At 56.0% G+C, this 22,487-nt stretch overlaps 1 protein-coding gene across 13 annotated transcripts in view; it reads left to right on the top strand.

Annotated features, from left to right (window-relative positions):
* The window catches only part of Kifc3 (kinesin family member C3), an 87,606-nt gene extending 65,821 nt beyond the window's left edge, over positions 1–21,785 (top strand). For 2 of the 13 annotated variants that reach the window (XM_028871435.2, XM_028871436.2), the window contains 18 exons: positions 3,193–3,374; positions 11,581–11,646; positions 12,098–12,241; positions 12,337–12,576; positions 12,957–13,130; positions 13,583–13,730; positions 14,005–14,135; positions 15,024–15,135; positions 15,947–16,128; positions 16,818–16,922; positions 17,514–17,644; positions 18,008–18,131; positions 18,688–18,817; positions 19,029–19,258; positions 19,505–19,639; positions 20,093–20,201; positions 20,957–20,983; positions 21,183–21,785. In XM_028871435.2, coding sequence (XP_028727268.1) covers positions 3,279–3,374; positions 11,581–11,646; positions 12,098–12,241; positions 12,337–12,576; positions 12,957–13,130; positions 13,583–13,730; positions 14,005–14,135; positions 15,024–15,135; positions 15,947–16,128; positions 16,818–16,922; positions 17,514–17,644; positions 18,008–18,131; positions 18,688–18,817; positions 19,029–19,258; positions 19,505–19,639; positions 20,093–20,201; positions 20,957–20,961 — 2,262 coding nt within the window. In that variant the 5' untranslated portion in view covers positions 3,193–3,278 and the 3' untranslated portion in view covers positions 20,962–20,983; positions 21,183–21,785. The other 11 variants (XM_037206106.1, XM_037206113.1, XM_037206112.1 and 8 more) reach the window with 8 other exon arrangements.
* Positions 21,786–22,487: the final 702 nt, after the last annotated feature.

Below are 22,487 nucleotides of genomic sequence, written 5' to 3'. Positions count from 1 at the left end.
CTCCAGCCCGGCTACCTTTGCCTCAGTCCCTTGACCAGGACATGGGGGTCACATTGCCCCTGGATAGCCCCATGGGACAGAGCATGAAGGAGGCTGGTTGGTCATTGTCCTGGTCAGATGAACTCATGTGCAGCCTCCAAGTCCTGGGAGTGCCATCCTTAGGTGGCAGGCTGTCTGCCAAGGTGTCGGTGCAGGTGACGCTACAGGGGAGTTGCCCCAAGCCTGCTGTGTGGATAGCAGGACTGGATAGTCGCCTGTGATGATGTGAACCAGCTGCTCACATGCTGGTGACCCCTGCCCCACAGAGCCTGCAAGGATAGCGCCAGCATCATCCAGGGACCCTAGGTTTTTTTTACTGGTGTGGAGGCTGGCTACTGTGGGTCCCGAGAGTAAATCACCTCCATCTTCCTGTGGGATGTTAGTCTGGCTTCCTGGGATCCCAGGCAGGCCTCTTTGTCCACATCTCCATGGTGGGACCAGGGACCAGATGCTCACCATCCCAGGGCGAGGGTCCCTCCTCAGCACAGTCCCCTTCACGAGAGGATTCTGGTTGTGTCTCGGCAGCAGGCCCTGCAGGACAAGGGGTACGAGAGCAAGAGTCAGGGGACGAGAGAAGACAAGCTCCAGAAGAGGCAGGCGCTGGCCCCTAGGCGGGACCGGGAGGCCCCAGAAGCTGGTGGCGCCATGAATGTAGAAAACACAGGTAAAGGAGGTCAGCCCCACCATCGGCACACCTGGCTGAGCGGGTACAGGATGGAGGCTCCTGGGGATCCCAGCTGTCTGGTACTCTGCCCCACAACTGGAGGTGGCTCAGCCAGTCTGGCCACCTGACATGAACTTGAGACCCTGGACAGCCTCCTCCAGATTCAGGGACAGCCATGTGTCTGTCCTCTTTCTTGTCCCGTCCCTTCTCCCAGGGCCACCAGGGCTCCACCCAGTGATAAGAGACCTTGGCCACTGGAGGCTGGGGTTGGATTTCCTTTCTTTTTGTCTTTTCCAAGCACCCATCTAAAGCAGGGCCCAGGAGCAGCCTCCCAGACGCCACTGGTACCCGCCGCAGGGGCCTGGCTGTGTTCTGGTCAGAGGATCTAGAGGGCAGGATTTGTTCCCCTCCCTTCAGGCTGGGCTTCCGTGATCCTCAGTCCACTGTGGCACCTAGAGCTGACTGGGTTTAGAAGGTTCTCCGGGCTCATTTGCAGTCCTCTGGGTTTTCTGTAGTAAGTACAGGCCAGTGATCACAGAGAAAGAGCCTCCCGAGCAGCCTCAGGGCAAGGCCAGGAGTGTGGGGAAAAGGTGTCGCTATCCCAGAGTCTGTGTGTCTGAACTTGCTGCGGTTCTTGGAGGAGGTCACTCCCTCCTCCAAGTCTGGGCCAGTGCCTATTCTGGGTGAGCCCTGGTCCACCTCGATTCAGGGCTGGTGTAGGGTCTGGCTGAGCAATGGGCAGCCAGGGTTTCAAAATGGCCACCATCTGGTCAGCTAGGTAGGATAGGCCCAGAGGAGGAAGGCTAGGTCCTCCTAGCAATGAAGGCTGGCACAGTAGCTGAGCCCTGGGCCCTGTGGTGGGTGTGCTTCTAGAAACTGACCTGTCAGGTGGTAGCTTCCTCAGTACAGGGCTTGTTCTGTTCAAGCGCCCCTGGGCCTCACCTCCCCTGACTTCTTCCCATCTTCAGACCTCCTTTAGGTTCTTCAAGAGTGTTTCTTCCACTGCCCATGATTCTGCAGCTTCTGCTTAACTGCTGGCCCCCGACACAGGGTACCATGCTGAGGTCTGGGCCTCCCAGGACAGGAGCCTGGTCGGGGGATGACAGGCCTGCCGAGAACTGTGATAGTCACCCACACCTGTGTTGCCGATGGGATCCCAGCTTCTTTCCCGGGGCTGCTTTTGGGCTTGGCACATTGTAACTGTTTCGCATAGGAAGAGCCCGCAGGGTCCCTCCCATGTGACTCAAGAGGCAAGACCAGCTCTCAGCAGCCGAGCCCAGCACATTCTATCCTGCACCAAATGCAGTCTGTGGCCATGCTGATCACATGCCACCCGTGGCAACCCCCGTGTGCTGGCCTAGAAGCATCGGGCTGCCCTTACTGCCTCTAGAATAGATCACAGAGGCCGGGCCAGCTCTGTGTGACTTTCGTGCTGTGTCACATGCAGAGCCACACAGCCGAGGCCACGGGCCCAGCATGGGTTGCTCAGCCCCAGCCCTGGGAGGAGCAGAACCCCTAACAGCTGCTGCCTCCCATTTCCCTGTGCTGCTCTGGGGCTTTGCAGAACTGTAGTCAAGGGTGCCATTGGTAGGCGTCAGACCCAGGGAGGCCCTCACCTCTGGGAAAGCCAGAAGCTGAGGCCTCATCCAAGTGGGAGGCTCACCAGCTGGCACCAGCCCTCGGCACTCCCAGACACTTTGCAGGGCTCCGCTTGGGCTGCTGAGGGGAGAGGGCAGATCCTTCTCTCGTCCCCCCCCAGACTGCTGCTGGCTCCTCAGTGCACAGGCCATGCTCATCTGTGGAGCAGGCACTGGCCCTCGATGCTTGTCCTGTGTCTCCCATTCCGGTGACAGAATGGCGGGTGTGGGACGGGAGGACTCAGGCTGAGGCCCTGGCTGACTTGGTATTTGTCCCTTTCTCGCGCATGTGTGGCCCCACGTGCAGGCACCAACCTGCGAGTGCGCCTGGTTGCTCCTGTCCCGAGCGTGCGTGCGCTGGTCTGTCAGTGCCCTGACGGGTTGCGCTTGCACATCCCTCCTTGCCCCTCCTCCATGCACAGGTGACCGCTGCCCACCGAGCGGCTGGGAAACCCTGTCCCCTCTGCTGTGCTTGTGAGAGGGCGTGACTTAGCACGAAGAGCCCTTGCTGAGAGAGCCTCTGTTCTTCCCCATTGGGAGTTGCCTGGAGACTGGCCACGGAGAGGCCCTGGCCCTTTAGACCTGGAACACCCCGCTTTGGGGGGAGTCAGTAAAAACTGCTTTCCTAAGCCTTGGTGTAGGCAGTTTTGTCCCCAGAGCTGCTGCCTAAGTGACCTCCCCAAGGCAGACCTGGAGGTCCCCTGCCACCCCATTTTGCGGTAGCCTTCAGACCTCTCCTAGCCCACCTGCTTGCATCTCTCCCCACTGATGGTGTGCTCTGTTGTGATGGCCGTACCCCTCCTCCAGGCAGCCCTCCACCGTCCTGCTCATCAGCCACTACTTTGCTTGTAGGTGGGCGGCTCTTTGGCATCGGGAGGTGCTCAAGCCTGTCGGGGTCACCAGGCCCAGGCCCCGTGGTACATAGGACGGTGGAGGCCATGTCCCAGCTTCAGGAGGAGCTGGTGGTCCTTCGGGAAAGGCTGGCCCTCCACGACAGTGACCGGCAAGCCACAACTACCCAACTGCAGAACCAGGTACCTGGGGAGGCAGGGACAAGCGGAGGCCACTGCCCACTGTGGAGCAGGTCAGAGGACATGGTTAGGGTACCTGGACCCCCCGAAAGTCAGGTGGTGACATTCTTCTGGTTTGGGAAGATGCTTCAGGGTGAGGAGGTTCAAACTCAGGTTGTTGTACTTGGCAACAAGTGTCTTTAACACCTGAGCATCTTCCCAGACAAAACATTTCCCCCTTTAATTGACGAAATCTACTTGCTTATTAAGAGGGGAAGTTGAAAGTGAGGTACCCAGCCTTTCTGGTGTCCCTAGCCCCACTCTGGTGTCCCTAAATCCCCACTTGAAGGATCCTCAACCCACCCTCAGGCCTCAGGTAACTTGGGGGTTCAAAATGGTACCTAGCCTTTGCTCAGGTTTTCTGTGAACTTCTTGATTACATGTTTATAACAGTGTTCTCCAGAGATGGTTCCTGAAGCTCTGTACCTGTGGGCTGCTCTCTGTAGGGTCCAATCCCGTGGAGACATGGCCAAGCTCCTGGGCCTGGAGTCGGGAGCACGCCTTGACTCTGGCAGTACTCCTTAGCCCTGTGGCCCTGAGCTAGGTAACTGCCAGTCTGCACCTCGTTTCCTTAACCTGATTATAGAATCTGGATGTGCTGTTTCCTGTCACTGTGTGCTGCCCTGGGCCATAGGGGCAGGTTGGAACCACAGAAGTACATCTGTCTGAGGCCATCTTGGCTGTAGGGGCATCGTCTGTCTGTCCTCTGAACTCCATCTTCTGATTTCTAGCCAGCTGATGTGTGGTTTTGCTGTTATCAGATGGACCGGTCATAAGTGTGGACAAGAAATTGATTATGAACTATAAAGTGAGGGTTCCTGTGGCCTCTTGTCTCCCTGTGCCTCACAGTGGGTTTTATTGTTGTTTTGTGCTGTTGGCTGTTGGTTTGGGTTTTGGTTTTTCTGAGAGAAGCTCCCAATCTAGCCCGGGGTGCGATGGAACTCCATAGTGGGTGGCGCCCACCTTCTGGGCACTGTGAATAAGACTGATACAATAACTACGTACAGCTATGCTTCGAGTGCCCGCTTTCGGTTCTTTGGAGTATATGCCCGACTCGGAATTGCCGAGTCATGCCGGGTTTCATTGCTTACTTTTGTTTATTTACTGTTCAGATGGGGCTTTCTTTCCCTCTTTTTCAGACAGGATCTCACTGTGTAGCTCTGGTTGGCCTGGAACTCCCTGTGTAGACTAGGTCGGCCTCAAACTCTGAAACTCGTAGAGATCCGCTTCTCTCTCTCTGTCTTGCAAGTGCTGGGATTAAAGTTGTGTGCAGCTGTGCCTCACTGGGACAGGATCTTGATATTGACTGCTGTTGACCTTGAGATGACCTCCTGCTTCCTGCCCCCTGTACACTGGCATTGCAGACGTAAACCACACACCTGATTCAGTTTGTTATAATTATCATTAAACTTTTTTCCTTAAAGAGTCTTGCTATGTAGCCCTGGCTGGCCTGGAACTCACTACTTAGACCAGTGTGGCCTTGAACTCACAGGCAACAATCCTGTCTCTGTCTCCTGAGGGCTGGGGCTACAGGTGTTCACCCCCCAGGCCTAACTCAGTTTTTGGTTTTTGAGTTTTCCCATGGTGGCTGCACCGTGTCCCGCGTCCACCAACGGTGCCCGGGGGTCTGGTGTCTCTGTGTCCTCACTGGCACTTACTGAACAGCCATCCCAGCGGGCATGCACTGGTGTCTCATTGTGGGGTTTAAGTTCTTCGTTTTTCAGTCCAGGTGATTTGGTTTCTGTTCTTGTAGAAGTCCTTTACTTCGTCTGGGTAGTAATCCTTTCTCAGGTGATTGGTTTGCACATTTCCCTCCCACTCAGTGGTTACCTTTCACTCTGCTTGGTGTCTTTTGTTTCAGGGATGAAAATCTGAAGCTTTATACCTGTGATTTTTTTTTTTAATGTTTTATTTTTACTTTTTTTTTTATGCGTATGTTGTTTTGCCTGCACACACGTCTGTGTACCACATGCATGCAGTACCTGCAGGAGCCAGAAGAGGGCATCAGATTCCCTGGGACTGGCGTTGTACACAGCTGCCTTGCGGTCTCTGGGAGTCAAACCTGGGTCTCTGGAAGGAAGAGTAGCCAGTGCTTTAATTCTGCATCATCTCTCCAGCCCTTATACTAGTGGTTTTTGTTGACTTGTAGAAGTATGAAAGTTAATTTTTGTAAAGGCCACATAACTATTTTTTTTCCTTTTCCTTTTCATGTTTTGGGGACTGTATCAAAAAATCACTGCCACATTGAGTGTTACAGGGTTTTTCTTCTGTATTTTCTTCTGAGAGTTTTATGGTGTAATTTCTTTGACCCACTGTGTGTATTACCCTGTGGTATGTGGGTAAGGCCCAGCTTTGTTATCTGACACACAGAGAACCAGTTTACCACCCCCAGCTGTCAAAAAGATGGTTCTTTGCCGTTGCATGGCCTTGGCACACTTGTCAAAAATCACTAGAACATGTATGTGAGGTTTGTTCTGGACTCCCTCGTCCTTCCTGTTGTCTTTATGTCTGTCTGTCTGTTTGCCAGAACCACACTGCTTTGACTGCTACAGTACTGAAGTCAAGACAGACTTCCACCTCCATTTTTCTTGTACAAGACTTGTCTGTTGACATATGAATTTTTAGATGGATTTTTTTAAATGCCTGTAGAAAACGCTGTTAGGGTTTTGGCAGGAATTGTCTTGGCTCTCTAGATTTCTCTGCGCATTGTTAAAACCCTTATATTTATTGAGTCTTCAACCCATGACTATAAGACACTTTCCCTTTATGCCGTCTTTAATGTTCTTAGCAACCTTTGTAGCCTTCATTCCGTGTTCTTACCTTTCTGGTGTGTGTGCACACGCATGTACACACCAGTTGCATGCATGGGTAGAGGCTGACATGGAGTGTTTTCCTCTGTTACCCTCCACCTTATGTTTTGGGATATGGTCTCTCACTGAACCCGAGCTCACCATTTCAGCTAGACTAGCTAGACTGGGCGGCTAACGAGCCCTTGGGATCTGTCTGCCTGTCTGTCCTTCCTTCCTTCCAGCACTCCAGTTACAGGTGTGTGCTGCCATGCCTAGGTTTAGAAAATATATTCCTTAATCTTTTATTTTTATGTGGAAGGGTATTCTGCCTACATGTGTGTCTGTGCACCACAGTGCTCTTGGAAGCCAGAAATGGCTGTCGGATCTCTCATGACTGCAGTTACAGATGGCTGTAAGCTACCATGTGGGTGCTGGGATTTGAACTCAGATCCTCTGGATGAGCAGTCAGTGCTCTTAACCAGTGAGCCATCTCTCCAGCCATGCCTAGCTTTTTACATGGATGATGGGGACCTGACCTGAGATCCGTTTGTTTCAGCAGCAAGCACTTTACCTCGGGGCCATCTGCCCAGCTCCTCTTGTTTAAATGTATTCTGATTTTATTCTTTCTGGCTGCTACTGTAAGTGGAATGATTTTATTTTCTACTTTGAATAGTCTGTTGTTATAGCAACACAACTGATTTTTTCGTTGATTTCATATCCTGCGACTTTGCTAAAGTTAATAGTTTTTACTGGCCGGATTTTAAAATCAAATTACTTGCCAGTTTTAAATCTCAATTTGCATGAAAATCTGCCCCCCTCCTCCCCAGTACTGGGGATTGACCCCAAAGCTTGTGTGTGTGTGCTAGACCAGTGCTCAGCCACACCCAGCCCTGGCCTTCTCTTCTGTTTCCGACACTGGAAGATATGGCTCCTTTGACATTCCCACACTGGCAGCCTCTGCATGAAGTCATGTGGCAGTTCTGGTCTTTAGTGGAGTGGACATCCGTCCGCCCACCGTAGCCCAATACCATGCTGATGGCTTCATGCTCTGTGCCAGCCTCAGCACCCACTGTGTCGTTGAGGGCACTCCTGCACTCCGGCTTTCATCTACATTTACTAGGAACCAGCAGCCTAGTGCAAGGCACTGGGAATGCAGCAGTTCTGAGGGTCGCTGCAGATTTCTTATGCTAGCCCAGGGTGAGCATCCTTAATGCCCAAATCCGAAATGCTCCAAAATCCAAAACCCTACACCAAACATGATACCCCAACTCTGACAGCTAAGCCTGAACAAAGTTTATTTCATGCACAAAAATGTTAATTAAAAATACTGTAGCCGGGCGGTGGTGGCGCATGCCTTTATCCCAGCACTCGGGAGGCAGAGCCAGGTGGATCTCTGTGAGTTCGAGGCCAGCCTGGGCTACCAAGTGAGTTCCAGGAAAGGCGCAAAGCTACACAGAGAAACCCTGTCTCGAAAAAAAAAAAATACTGTAAAAATTACCTCAGACTCTATGTATAAAGTGCATATGATACATGGATGAACTCTGCTTAGACATGGGCCCCATGCCTAAGATGTTTCATTGTGTATATGCAAAAATTTAAAAATCTGAACTACAGAAAACTTCTGGTCCTGAAATTCAGGTGCCTGCTGCTCAGTGTGTTGTAGAATATGTCGTGTGCCAGCCTTGGCAAGCACATTGCACAGATTTCCTCATTTAGTCTTTAAGGCCTGGATGAGGTTGCCTCGTAGTGCAGATGGGGAAGTGGAGAGGTACGGGGAGGTGAAGGGACTTGTCTGTGGTTGCTCTCGTGAGCTGAGGTCTGGTCGGATTTGAGATCCTGTGTTCTCAAATCCTGCTCCTGCTCCTCACGGGTGGAGGACTCGAGGGAGCCTCTCGGCACAGATACAGCTGTGTGCACCAGGCCAGGCCAGCCTCCTGGCTGGGGAGTATGCGAGGCAGAGCGGGTGAGTTGGTTGTGGGAGGGGTACTGCCTTGATCCCCCAGGGGCTCCAGGTGAAATGCCAGCTCAGCAAGGCTCTCCAGTACTCTTGACAGGGCCTCATTTTTGCCTAGAGATAGCTGCTGACCACGCTGCCCAGGCATGGTGGGAGGTATGGAGGTAATCACTGGGTTGGGAGCAGACAGCTGAGAAAATGCAGACCTGACTGGGTACCCCACCTCTACCCAGCTGCTTCTGCCATGGTAAATGCGGGTTTGTTTCAGGTAAGTAGACAGACAGGCCCCAGTCACTCTGTCCCCTGCCTCAGTTTCTCTAGCTCAGTGGTTCTCAATTTTCCTAGTACTGCAACCCTTTAATACAGTTTCTCATGTGGTGACTCCCAACCATAAGATTATTTTTGTTGCTGCTTCATAACTGGATTTTGTTACTGTGACGAATTGTAAAATAAGTATTCTTGGAGACAGAGGCTTGCCGACAGGGTCGGGATCCACAGGTGGAGAACCGCTGCTCTAGCCGATAACCTCAGTGGGGAGGGTGTTGCCCAAGGCCAGGCCAGGCCAGGGCTCCCGTCACCTCCGGGAGACTCTCAGGCGTTACAAACACCGCCCTCTGCTGTTGAACTGCTCTGAGCATCCGCTATCTGCTTGGCCTTTGCAGACCTTTGCAGCCCTCCCCCACAAGCCCCCAGCGGCAGGCCAGCTGTGAGTGCCCCCCCCCCCAGGATTAGGGTGTGGTACCTTGCTCTCTGCTCTTCCTGTTCCTCTCTTCCATCCAGTTCTCTGGGCATTCCATCTGTTTCAGGCACCTGCTTATTCTGCCCCCAAGCCCTCCCGAAACAGAGCCACCCTCCCAAGTACAGGCCGGGACCTTCTCCTGGCAGTGGGATCCAACTGCCCTGCCCAGCCAGGTGCAACCAGTCCTCAGGGGCCGTGAAGGAGTTAGAGGTTATGCCTGGGGGTGGGGGGCGATGGCCACCCCTAGTAGGGTGCCCTTCAGACAAATAGGGTCAGATTCCCCTGCTCTGCTTCCTGAGATGAGCTCACAGGTAACTTAGTGTCTGAAATCTCAGGCCAAGGGGGTCTTTTATGGCCCTCCCTCTTGGTCAACAAGTCTGTCCCATCATATCCGTCTCCTGCATCTCCTTGTTTATCCCAGCAGAGACAGCAACACTTGAGTTGCCATTATGATGCAAGAAGGAGCTAGGCTGTAGACAGGCCAGAGGTCCTCACTCCCAGGAAGCATTGCCAGCCCCACGTTCCCTACAGCAGGGCTGAGAGCCCAGCATCAGCCAGCATTGGAAACAGCCAAGGTCAGAACTTTAGCCTTGGTGAGGCAATATGGAGAGGTAGAAAGCAGATCCTCTTCTTCTAGGGTGAGGGAAATGCAAGAGAAGGTCATACACTTAACCCCGGCCCGTGATTCTCCAGCCTGGAGGCCCCGCTCTTTCCTATTAGCCACACAGGGTTTTCTTTGATAAACTGCCACGAGGCAGGCTGCAGGGGCTGGGCAGAGTTGTCAAAAAGGACTGGAAAGACCCCTCCGGTCAGAGATGCCACACACCGAGGGCACTCTGGGCTTGTTGGAGGCTGAAGGCAGTACATCTGGGCGACACGGCTTCGAGCTGGCACTTCCGACTTCAGACTCTGCCCTCGGCGCTCCAGTGATCAAAGGCTAGCTTTACAGCTGCCCTGCAGACGAATCCCACAGTTGACCTGGCTGCTTCCCCGATGGCAGGACTTCAGGGCCGCTCGGCTTTCTGGTGCCTAACTCTGCTTGTGGCCAGAGGGCACACATGGCATGCACCGGGTGCTCAGCCCCATGTGGGTAGTGGTGATGAGTGGAGAAATGGCGTGGACCTTGCTTTCCTGCCGGGCCCGTGGTTGGGAGTGCCCCTAGGAAGGACCTTACTGAGGTGGGGACAGAGGGGAGTAAGTTTTCTCAAGTCTTAGCTTTTAAGTCACCTGCCTATCTCCTGGAGGTATGAGCAGCCTGGCTGGGCCTTACAGTCCCTCAGTGGGGTCTCGAGCCACTGAGAGTTGACCTGCACTGGCCTGTGGGGTCTACAGTGAGGTGGAGAAGGATCTCATGCACCAGAGAAGCTAGCTTGCCCAGCTAGCCACTCAGTTCAGGCCTAGGGAACAGTGACCTTTGAGGCTAATGCTACCCAGAGCCTTGTCTCACCTGAGATATTACACATCCAAACACCCAGGCCCCACCCCACCCATCTGTGAGACAGTTTCTTCCTATGTAGCCTTGCTTGGCCTGGAACTCTCTATGTATGTAGACCAGACTGGCCTCAAACTCTCAAAGAGTTCCCCCTGCCTCTGCTGGAATTAAAAGTGTGCACTACCACACCCAGTATTAGCCTCTCTTGTGAGATAAGTTTTGAGGTACTGGGTATGAGTTCCCATCAGACTGTGGCCCATGGGGACCACATTAGAGATGCTTCTCTGTGTGTGTGTGTGTGTGTGTGTGTGTGTGTGTGTGTGTGTGTGTGTGTGTGTGTTACTTGCCTCATCTGCCTGGTGCCTATAGGCAACATTCCCCTTCACCTTGTTTACTAATCAAAGCCTAATACTTTTGTGGCCAAGATATACAAACCTCCTAACTCACTAGACTCCACCTGACTCTCCACCTCCACACCTTTTCCAAGGTGACACAGTCATCTAGAATGTTCTGAGGAGAAACCCAGCATGCTCTGGCAAATTCTGCGGCTAGGGCTCTTCTTGTCTGTCAAGCCTGTTCCCTGAGGAGGGGTCCTAGGGCAGACTGATGTGGGCTCAGGGTCTGGGGCCTTCAGGGGTGGTAGCCTGTTGGGGCAGCTCCAAGGAAGGGTCACTGTCCTAGGAGCTTTATTCAGGGCATTGTCACCACAGATGATCCTACTCACTATCTTGCTTGCCCATGTTCACGTCCACCTTCCTGGTCACAGTTCTTCAAGGTCCTGGACTTGACCTGGCCGCAGAAAACACAGTTGCACAGGCTGATTCAGTAGAAACTCCCCAAAGGTGGAAAATTCTGGGGGCTGGGCAAGGCTGAGCCCGGGGACCGTAACTGTTCATGTAACTTCAGAGTCCTCTTAAAGGAGGAGAATGTTGTTATTATTTTTACAGATAAGTAAGCAGACCCAGGGCTTCTGAAGGGGCCTGTGCCCGTGAGGGGTCCTGAGTTTCCCAAGAGTACCTCTCCAGGCCTCCTCAGAGCCATGGCTGGCACATTCTTGCAGGGAGTGGGCACTGCAGGCCATTGAAAACAGGGTGGCTTACCAGAGTTCCAGGCATAGCCTGGTGCTTGAACATAGGAAACCTGAGGCCCTGGGGCCAGAGGGGCACACTGGCTATCGCTGGAACTGGGCAAGAGGCCTGGGTGTGGGCTGGTGGTGAGGACCTGGGCTCATGGTGCTCTTGGCTTTGGGCCCACAGGTGGAGCATCTAAAGGAAAAGCTCATTAGCCAGGCCCAGGAAGTGAGCCGACTTCGATCCGAACTGGTGAGGCCCCCAGTGCCATCTTGAGGAGGGTTTGGTGGAGGCCAAGCTGAGGATCCCACCTCGGGGTGTGGCTGTCTGAATCCCCACCCACTCACCCACGCCCTACCTGAACTTTCTGCTGCCTTGTCTCAAAGACTTGCCGCTTCTCACCACAGAGCAGGGGCCTGGATCTCATTTGCTGACGTAAAATAGGAGTGTGAACTCTGCATTCATGTGACTTTGTGTTACTTTCACACTCGGGAAAATAGACTGAGCGGAGCAGGGGCAGCAGGGAGGGCGCCTGCCTCGCCTTGCTGGCCTCCTTTTCTGTCCTTCCCTTGACTTCCTTCTGAGCCCCTGGCCTCTCCCTTCCCCTGCCTCTTTCTCTCCTCTCTTTGGCTTCTCCTCTGCTCATCTCACCTCTCCTGGTATGCCCTGGCTCATGCCTCCTCTGGGCCCCGGCTCTCCACAGGGAGGCACCGACGCGGAGAAGCACCGCGACAGGCTGATGGTGGAGAACGAGCAGCTGAGGCAGGAGCTGAGGCGCTGTGAGGTGGAGCTGCAGGAGCTGCGGGCACAGCCCGTGGTGCCCTGCGAGGGCTGTGAACACAGCCAGGTAAAGCCGGCAGGGCCACCTCCCCCCGGGGCCCCGTGGGCTCAGCGGCTTGGCCTGACCCCCGCCCCTGTCCCGGCCGCCTTGACTCCCCGCAGGAGAGCACCCAGCTCCGCGACAGACTGTCCCAGCTGCAGCTGGAAGTGGCCGAGAACAAAGGCATGCTGTCGGAGCTGAACCTGGAGGTGCAGCAGAAGACCGACCGGCTGGCAGAGGTGGAGCTGCGTCTCAAGGACTGCTTGGCCGAGAAGGCCCAGGAGGAGGAGCGGCTCAGCCGGCGCCTGCGTGACAGCCACGAGACCATCGCCAGTCTGAGGGCCCAGTCCCCGCCCGTCAAGGTGAGTGGCCCGCTAGGCTGCACTGCCTTGCAGCAATCTTGGGCCCGGGGCAGGGCGCAGCGAACAGGCAGGTGTGCACGCTGAAGGGCTGGCTCTCCCAGCCTCGAGCTTTAGTGTGCTCCTTCCCGACTCGCTGCCAGGGCAGGCTCCGTGAAGGTTGTCTCTGTCCTTCCTGGCAGTCTGTGCCCTGCCTGGGCTCAGCAGGCTCCCCGCAGGCTCCCCTTAGGAAGGTGCCAGCAGGCCCTGCCTGCAGCGTTCTGCAGACCCAGAACCCCTCAGCTCCTGGCGGTTTTGCTTTGCCAGCAGCTGTCTTTGGGATGAGCGTCCGTGGGCCAGCCGCGTCTCACGATGCTCCGTCCTGTCCTTCCCGCTTTTTGCAGTACGTCATCAAGACAGTGGAGGTGGAGTCATCCAAGACCAAGCAGGCCCTCAGCGAGTCCCAGACCCGAAACCAGCACCTGCAGGAGCAGGTGGCCATGCAGCGGCAGGTGCTGAAGGAGATGGAGCAGCAGCTGCAGAACTCACACCAGCTGACAGTGCAGCTGCGTGCTCAGGTGGGCGGGTCAGGGGGACCGGGCTGGGGACGCCACCTTCCAGGCCTGGGCTTCGGTTTCTCCTTTCCCCTGGCCGTGCGGTCAAGCTCTGTTTCCTCGTCTGTAACGTGAGCTGGTCACAGAAGCCCCTTCACAGTGGGGACACGGGAACGTGATCGTAAGGGGCTGGCTGTCCCTGGCAGCCCACAGGTGTGCTCAGTAGGTCCTGCTGCCGCTCATGCCATCCCCTGAGCACACGTGCCTCGGGGACACGTGGCCCGTCACCTGTTGGGTGCACAGACCAGCTGGAGCTGGAGCTGATACAGGGAGGTGATGTCTGTACAGACTGACAGCCCTGTGGGGGAAAGCAGGCCATCCCATCCCTCCACACCATCCAGGCATATGCCCAAGCCTTCCCACACCTTCCCTTTCCCACACCCTCTTACTGAACCTTCTCCTGGCTCGGCCATCAGATCGCCATGTATGAGGCAGAGCTGGAGCGGGCACACGGGCAGATGCTGGAGGAGATGCAGTCCCTGGAGGAAGATAAGAACCGGGCCATTGAGGAGGCCTTCGCACGGGCCCAGGTGGAGATGAAGGCAGTCCATGAGAACCTGGCAGGTGAGCCTGAAGTCGGCTCTGCCCGCCCCCATACCCCTGCCCGTCCCCATGCTTCTGCATGACCCCTTACCCCCGCCTGCCCCCATGCCCCTGCCCACCTGCCCCCAGGCCGCCCCCATGCCTCTGCCCACCCCCATGCCCCCTCCTGACCCCATGCCCCCGCCCACCCCCAGGCCTCCTCCCACCCGCCCCCACGTCCCCACCCGCCCCCATGCCCCGCCCGCCCCCATGCCTCCGCCTCGAAGCCCACATGTCTGACACCTTTGCCCCATAGGTGTGAGGACTAACCTGCTAACTCTGCAGCCTGCGCTGAGGACCCTCACCAATGACTATAATGGTCTCAAGAGGCAGGTTCGGGGCTTCCCGCTGCTGCTGCAGGAGGCGCTCAGGAGTGTCAAAGCTGAGGTGGGCAAGCCTGGTGGGAGCTAGTGGGAGAGGCCGGTCATCTTTGTTCAGAGCTCCACGCAACAGCTTCTTGCCTTGTTCCCAGAAGACATTCATTCCTCTCACAGCTCTCCTCCATGCTACAGTACCCTTATAGCTATTAGGTTTGTTTATCTATTTAGCTTTTATCTGAGACAGGGTCTCGCTACCTAGCCCAGGCTGACCTTGACTCCGTGGTTTCCTGCCTCAGCCCCCTGAGTGTTGTACTCACTGGCTTCCGCCACCATGCCTGGACCACTGTGTTTATTTACTTTGTCATGCTATGCTGAGATTGAGCCCAGGGCTTCACACCTGGTGGACAAATGCTCTACCACCAAGCTTCATCCCTAGGGGCTCGGTTTTTTAAAGCCGTCCTCACACAGTGTGAGAACAGCCGGTGTCTCTTAGGTGCCTCCCATGTGGCTGAGCCTTTTATAGCCGTTGGCTTCCCAAGTTCATATGACAGCTTTGCAGAGACAGAGATGCTCTGGGAAAAGGAAAGGAGTTATTTAAATAATTATGTCAGTGATAGACGGATGTGGTGAGGAACCAAGCCCAGGGCACTCTGAGCAGCATCACTGCTGGGGAAGGGTTCGATGTGAGTGTAGCTGCGTCTCGCTGTGGCCAGGTCCTCCAGTTCCAGGGCTTGGCTTATTCTTTGCCTAGAGCTCAGTTTTTTTCTTGTCTATAAGATGGGGTGCTGACTCTGCCTCCTCAGAGGGAGAGGTTACTGGGAAAGGTCGGTCTGCTGTGATAGTGTGTTAGGTACTCAGTCTGGGCAGGTGAGGGTAGCCTGGTCATCAGGCCAGGTGGCCAGTGAAGGGAAGCTGAGGGGACCAGGCCTCTGACGGCAGTGTGCATGCTCCCCAGATCGGCCAGGCCATCGAGGAGGTTAATAGCAACAACCAAGAGCTGCTGCGTAAGTACCGCCGGGAACTGCAGCTGCGCAAGAAATGCCACAACGAGCTGGTGCGGCTGAAGGGTGAGTGTGCTGGGCTGCATGGCCGTTGCTCCGAGAACTGTGCTCTGATGCTGATGAGGATTCAGGGGCCCAGAAAGGTCAGGAAACTTGCTTAAAGACACGCACCTAGTAAATGGTCCACCTTGGATTTGAACTCATTATCTTCAAGCTCCTTGTCCATGGCAGGTTCCTCCCAGGCCTGGGGGATGTGGTAGGGCACAGTAGTGCAGTAGAAGCACTTGTTCCAGGTTGGGGCTTCACCGATCTCTGCCCTGAGCTCTAGGGAGCAGCTGCTGTGTCAGCTCCTGTCGCAGGCCCTGGGGAGCCCGCTGTGGCCCCAGATCACAGCCCTCACCATGCTCATGTTGGCTGGGAGAAGAGACAGTGGTTACCAGTCACCCAGAGAACCCTGCCGTGTCCCATCCCCAGGGCTGGGAGCCCATGGCCACTGGAAACACTGCCAGCCACCCTTCTCTTGCCTTGTCCTTTCCTCCCATCTGGTACCCAAGTCCTGCCGAGCAGTCCCTGTGCCCCTTAAGATTAAACAGAATAAACCCCTTGGTTTATGGAGTCCAGGCTCCTCCTTGAATAGATGAGGAAACCCAAATCCGTGGAGAGTGTTAACCAAGACTGGCTGCAGTGCCTGAGGCAAAACACCCTGAATTTGCCTGCTCAGGAAGAAAATGTACTAAGTACATTCATGCAACAGTCTGAGTGATTAATAAGAAGTTGCTCCCGGGACTTTGCCTAAAAGATGGAACTCTCGGGCCACTGGTCCGCCTGGGATTACAGTCTCACAATGATCCACTCCATCTCTCCATATTGAACCTAGGAAACATCCGGGTGATTGCACGAGTCCGACCAGTCACCAAGGAGGATGGAGAGGGGCCGGAGGCAACCAACGCTGTGACCTTTGACCCGGATGATGACTCCATCATCCACCTGCTGCACAAGGGCAAGCCTGTGTCCTTCGAGCTGGACAAGGTCTTCTCCCCGTGGGCCTCACAGCAGGATGTGAGTGTGGCTCCATGCAGGGCGTTTGCAGGGACGTAGAAGGAACAGCAGAGGGAAGGGCAGAACCACAAGGACAGGGTCAAGGCTGGGTGAAAAAGACAACCTGAGAGTGGAGGAGCATGGTCACTCTTCTTCCATCTGGAAGGAAGAGGGTGGAAAGGTACCACCGGAGGCCTTAGGGGGAGAGATCCACACGGACCCTGCCTTACCCAGGGACCGTGGCTCTGCCCATCCCTATGGCTCCTTCCACCTCAAGACCAGGGGTGACCTCCCCTGCCCCGAGTTCCTTTCTTGTAGCAGTACCATGGGATGTTCTAGAACTCCCCACTGTCCCTGACCCCCCCAGTGTCAAGGCCGAGCAACATGAGATCCGTGGGGGTCACAGCTGCACACTCCTCTCTGCTCGTGTGGCCCACATCTGCTCTTCCCTGCTGGGGCTCAGGCAGGCCCAAGCCAGAGCATGTGCTCAGCACATGCTCTCCTCTGCCTTGGTTTGCTCAAGTCCTCCCTGAGAATGAACAAGCCGGGATTGGGCCCCAACCCTGTGCTGGTGATGGTGGTTAAATCCTCGACCGTGGTCTGGTTCTCATTGGTGGAGGCCTTCGCTGGGAGGTGGCTGAAGTTGGGGCTGTGGGGCCCCACACGCCAGCAGCACTGGAAGCCCTTTGGCCCTGCCCCCTGTCCCCCAGGTGTTCCAAGAGGTGCAGGCCCTCATCACCTCCTGCATTGATGGCTTCAACGTCTGCATCTTTGCTTATGGCCAGACAGGCGCCGGCAAGACATACACGATGGAGGTGGGTGTTTGCCCCGTGGGGAGGGGCCGAGGGACCCAGCTCCCTTACGTCGTCTTTGGGGTTTGCACAGTGTATGCTTTGTCTTATTCTCATAACCACTTGAAGCGGCCCTCACACAGGAATGGGCTGAGGGAGGTGCCTTCGAAGGGGAGGAGAGGCCTCTAGGGCCCAGGTAGGGCTCCAGGTAGTTTCTGAACGGTGGCCTCTTCATCCAGCCTTCACCCCAGTAGACTTCACCCACAGAGCTGGCTTCTGGCCTCCCTGACAGAGCCTCCCTGTGGGCAATGGTGGACAGTTTGCTCATTCTGACCGCCCCTTCCAGGAGGCCCAGTGACCACAAGCCCTGGGGCTCAGCAGGGCCGGCAGGCAGTCCAGGCCCTTCACCCCACTGAACTTTCCTTCTCACTGCCTCCCTGGTAGCCGGGGAGCGAAGGGGGTGAGAAACTTGATTAATCCTAGTCGAATACCCAGGTATTCTGAGAGCAGCCCGGCCTGCACAGGGAGGCTCACCGTGAGGGCACCCGGGGGCACGGGGTGGCAGATCCTGTATGAGCATCTGTAGGGCCACTGGGCCTTTCCTTCTGCCATCAGGGGACTCCCGAGAATCCAGGCATTAATCAGCGGGCCCTGCAGCTGCTCTTCTCTGAGGTGCAGGAGAAGGCATCTGACTGGCAGTACGACATCACCGTCAGCGCGGCCGAGATTTACAATGAGGTCCTCAGGTGGGCCTGGGACGCAGGTCCGAGGGGCGGGGGCCGGGGCTTCCTGGTCTCCAGGTCTAGCCTCCAGGTAGAGCTGCCTTGACCAAACCTAGGAGGTGGGTCCTCCTCTCATCTCTGGGCTCCTTTTCCTGTTGTGGGCTGCACTGTGCTGGGTAGGGATGGGGGTGGGGACCCCTGCCCAATCGGGGTGTGCCACCCTCCCCACCCCCCAGTACAGGGGAGAAACAACAATGAAGAGGAAAGGCCCCCAACTCCATGGCCCAAGATCGATCGTGAGGGTAGAGTCCAGGCTAGGGATTGGGTGCCATGGGAGCAGAGACCTGGAGTGGGAGAGGAGAAGTAATGTCCTGCTTGCCCCTCCAGAGACCTGCTGGGGAAAGAGCCTCAGGAGAAGCTGGAGATCCGACTGTGCCCAGATGGCAGTGGGCAGCTCTATGTGCCGGGGCTGACGGAGTTCCGGGTACAGAGTGTGGATGACATCAACAAGGTAAGGGGCACTGGGGAAGCGCTGGGAGACCCTGGCCACCAACAGCTGCTCTGGAGGACAGAACCTGGCTCAAGCGTGGCCTCTGTCCCCACCTGACTAAGCAGCTTGAGTCCCTCGGCCTCTCGACACCTGTTTCCTCATCTGAAAGGAAAAGGCAGGAGAACTATGAATCTGAATCCAGTCTGCTACCTAGCAAGACCCTGCCCAAAAAAATTTCAAGTGGCCAGTTGTACATGCTTTTAATCTTCAAACTCGGGCTCTCTGTGGGTTTGAGATCAGTCTGGTTTACATAGGGAGTTCCAGGCCAGCCAAGGCTACAGAGTGAGACCTTGTCTCAAAACAAAAAAGTAGCCAGATGATGATGGTACACCCTTTTATCCCAGTATTTCAGAGGAAAAGGCAGGCAGATCTCTGTGAGCAAAGGGCAGCTTGGTGTACATAGTAAGAACTTGTTTCCCCCCAAACCAAACAACAAAAAACCCCAAATAAACTTCAGTGTATAAATAATACAGGTGGCATTGCCCTTCCCAAAGGAGCCCATTGTCTTTGCCCCCAGGTGTTTGAGTATGGCTATAACAACCGTACCACGGAGTTCACCAACCTGAACGAACACAGCTCCCGCTCACACGCTCTGCTCATCGTCACAGTGCGTGGTGTGGACTGCAGCACAGGCCTCCGCACCACGGGTAAGAGACACACAGTGGGCATCCCGGTCAGGTGCTCCGTGGGTACCCTCTGAGTGGTGCCCTCTGCCCTGCCCGGCATCCGGGTCAAAGGTTCGTGGGTACCCTCTGAGTGGTGCCCTTTGTCCTGCCCTTTGCCCTGCCCAGCATCCCGGTCAGGTGCTCCGTGGGTACCCTCCGAGCGGTGCTGACCTGCCCTTTGCTCTACCCGCAGGGAAGCTGAACCTGGTGGACCTGGCTGGTTCGGAGCGTGTGGGCAAGTCAGGGGCTGAAGGCAACCGTCTTCGAGAGGCACAGCACATCAACAGGTCACTGTCTGCCCTGGGGGATGTCATCGCTGCCCTGCGTTCCCGACAGGGCCACGTGCCCTTCCGAAACTCCAAGCTCACCTACCTGCTGCAGGACTCTCTCAGTGGTGACAGCAAGACTCTCATGGTGGTGCAGGTGAGGGCCTGGGGTTCAGGAAGGGCCTCCCCAGGCTGCCAGCCACCACCACCCCAATTCCCACACGGACCCTGCCAACACTCTATGCAGTGCATAAATCTCTCCCCATGCCTCTGGCCTTCTGCCATTTCCTTGTCCCTGGTGGTCTCCCTGAGCAGAAGCACCCTCTAGTGACCATGCTGCCCGCTCCTGTGCCCCGGGGGCAGACAGCTGGCATGGGTTGGACCTGGAATCTCTGTCCCCCAGGTGTCCCCAGTGGAGAAGAACACCAGCGAGACCCTGTACTCCCTCAAGTTTGCTGAAAGGGTTCGCTCCGTGGAGTTGGGACCTGGGTCCCGCCGCACAGAGCTGGGTTCCTGGTCAAGCCAGGAGCATCTGGAGGTGCGGGGGAGGAGGGAAGGGTCCCCTGTGAGCCTGGCTCAGGCTGGTACTGAGTAGGGCGGGGGTGGACAGGCTCGTGTGCTGGGGGAAGCTGGAACCCAGTGGTGCTTTTGGTTTTTGAGGCAGGCTCTCATCATGTAGCACCGACTGTCCTAGAACTTGCTTTGTAGACTAGAAAGCCTCAAAATCAGCTAAGATTAAAGGCACGTGCCAAGTATACCCAGCTCCAGTGGCCCCTTTAGGCCATCTTTATTTGGGGGTGCCCACTGTAGATGTACAACACAAATTAATTTCCTCCTTCATGGATATTCCTGTGCTGACTTCTCAAGGCAGGAGTCATTAGTCCCCTTTGTAGGTGAGGGAACATTGTCAGGAAAGAAGGGAAACAGTGTATGGAGGGGAGGAGCCAGGACAGCCGTGGCTCCCATAGCTCAGAGCCTTCTCTGCTCACAGTGGGAACCAGCTTGCCAGACCCCGCAGCCAACAGCTCGGGCCCACTCTGCCCCTGGCTCTGGGACCAACAGCCGCCCGGGCTCCATCCGAAGGAAGCTGCAGCCATCGGGTAAGCCTGTCTGGGAGTGGACTGGGTGGGAGGCCGGAGGGCAGCAAGCCTTCCCCACGTCGGTGGTCACAGTGCCAGGCTGCCCTTTCCTAGATGAGGCTAAACTGCTTTTAAAGGGGGAGAAAAAGCCTGTGAGGCAGGCCCAGTGGCCCCCATCTGTAATTTCAACTCCTTGGGAGGCTGAAACAAGGACTGAAGTTTGAGGCCAGTCTGGCCAGTGTAGTCTCAGAATCGAATTTTTAAAAAGAGGTAGGCATGGTAGCTTGTGTCTGAGCCTTTAGCATTGGGAGGCAGGGGCAGAAGGAAGGACTTCCAGTTCTGGGCTAGCATGGTTTACACAGTGAGTTCCAGACCAGTGAAGGTTATATTGTGACAGTGGACCCCCAGAAGGGAAGCTGCTTGCCTAGCACACAAAGCCATGTTTAGAACTAGTCTCCCTACCTTGCCTGCTCTGGACAGGAGTCAGAGGGCAGAACCGTCTCACTGAGTCCCGGGCCCCTGGAGAGGGTGACAAAGAATCTGGTCCTAGAAGCTCCTAGGATGTACTGACTCAAGGCCCATGCTGTGTATACAGAAGCCCTCACTCGCAGGGGAGGGCACCTCTCCTACCTGCCTCTGTCCCCACCTCCCACCAAGCAGCCCAGCCATCCCCAGTGGGAAAGAGGCCTCATCACAGGGCTGTGACCTGGCGTTCGCCAGGCCTCCTCACTGGGCCCAAGCCCTGCTAAGTGAGATGTCTGTCACTTTGATTTCAGCCTGACGGCTGGGACTGTGGTCTCCAGGTGAGTGTGGGCCAGCGGCCGGGGGCTGCCCGCCTGCTCTCCGCTGTTGGTTGCGGGCTCACTCTGCCAGGGCTCGGCTGTACAGAGCTGGGCCTGTCCTCTGCTGCCTGCTGCCATGTGCTTCTGCTGGCTTCTTGCTCTGCATCTGCTGTGGGCACGGCTGCCGAGGCAGGAGGCTGAGAGCTCCCTTCTTTTCCAGGGAAGTTGAGGCCAGTGCCTGTGTGAGGATGTGCCATGCTGCCAGGCCTGGAGCCCGGGCTGGCTCCTGCTGTAACACCTACCATGAATGCGGGAGATGGAGGCCCGTGTGGAGGCCCTCCTGCTCTGCCTATCCTCAGAGATGAGAAACATGTTCAGAAGGAAGCGAGTCTCTGTGTGGCTCTAGGCACCCAGGCATGGGCTTCTGGAAGGGCAGGGATGGCCCTCTGCCTGGGAGGCCGAGGCCATGCAAGTCCATCCCTTGCAGGGGAGGGTGGCCCCTACTAGTGGGCACGGCTGAGGAACCAGCTGGGGGTTGGGGAGAGCAAGAGCATCCCTGCTCGCCCTCCTGAGGAGGGGACCCCTCACTGGAGTGTGTACATAATGTTCCTAGGTGTATATAGGAGCCCTCACCCTGTGGGGTCTGGGCTGTATTTATGGCTGGCAGAGGCCAGTGGACGGGGCCGGGTCCTGCTCATCTGCCTGACACCAGGCACTCTCCCTGCCCACTGATTCTCAACATGTTCCTCTCCCCGAATCCTATTTAAGAACTTTTGGAAGCTTAGCCATTTTTACTCATTAAAGTTAATGTCTTTTTACACAAGCACAGTCTGAGTCACTGGTGTTGGGAGACCCTGTGTGGGGGTCATGGAGAGGAGACATTACATGCCCTCCTGCCCCCTGCTGCCTGACCACGCAGACTCGAGAAGCTACCACTCAAGACCACGTGTTCCCCAGGAGTCTCACTGTCCCATGCCTCCTACCCCACTGTGTGCCTGGAACCACTGTCCCATCGTCCCCCAGAGTGGTGTCATCCCCATGTCACAGATGGAGAACTGAGGCTTCCAGGAGCTTCAAAGACCTGTCAGGTGTGCCAGCCACTGCTCACCCTGTGCTGGCCCTTCTCCCAGTCTTTGGAATTGCACCACTAAAAATGACCCCAGGCCCCACCTCTACATATGCGTGCCTGGCCCCAGCCTTCTCCCCTCTTGCTGGCCACATTAAAAGCTGTCCTGGAGCCTCACTAAGTCTGAGGCTGGCTCTCATCATCCAGCCAGGAAGCACAGATTCCTGTGGGCTGTGTGAGCCACTCTAGTCTTCCAGGGTCATCTAACATCCTGGTCTAGTCCCTCAGGGCAGCCAGAGGTCAGAGGGAGGGTTGATGGCTCTCAGCCAACCTAGTGGTAGCTAGCCATGAGGCTGGGGTCCTGCCATCTGGCTACACAGTCACTGGACTGGGCATCCACTGGCATCGAAGGAACCCAACGACAATTGGGAGTGTGGCTAAGATACCCGTAGCCTCACC

This window comes from Peromyscus leucopus, chromosome 5 (assembly GCF_004664715.2).
Source record: "Peromyscus leucopus breed LL Stock chromosome 5, UCI_PerLeu_2.1, whole genome shotgun sequence".
NCBI lineage: Eukaryota > Metazoa > Chordata > Mammalia > Rodentia > Cricetidae > Peromyscus > Peromyscus leucopus.
This window is presented reverse-complemented; position numbering and strand designations above follow the sequence as displayed.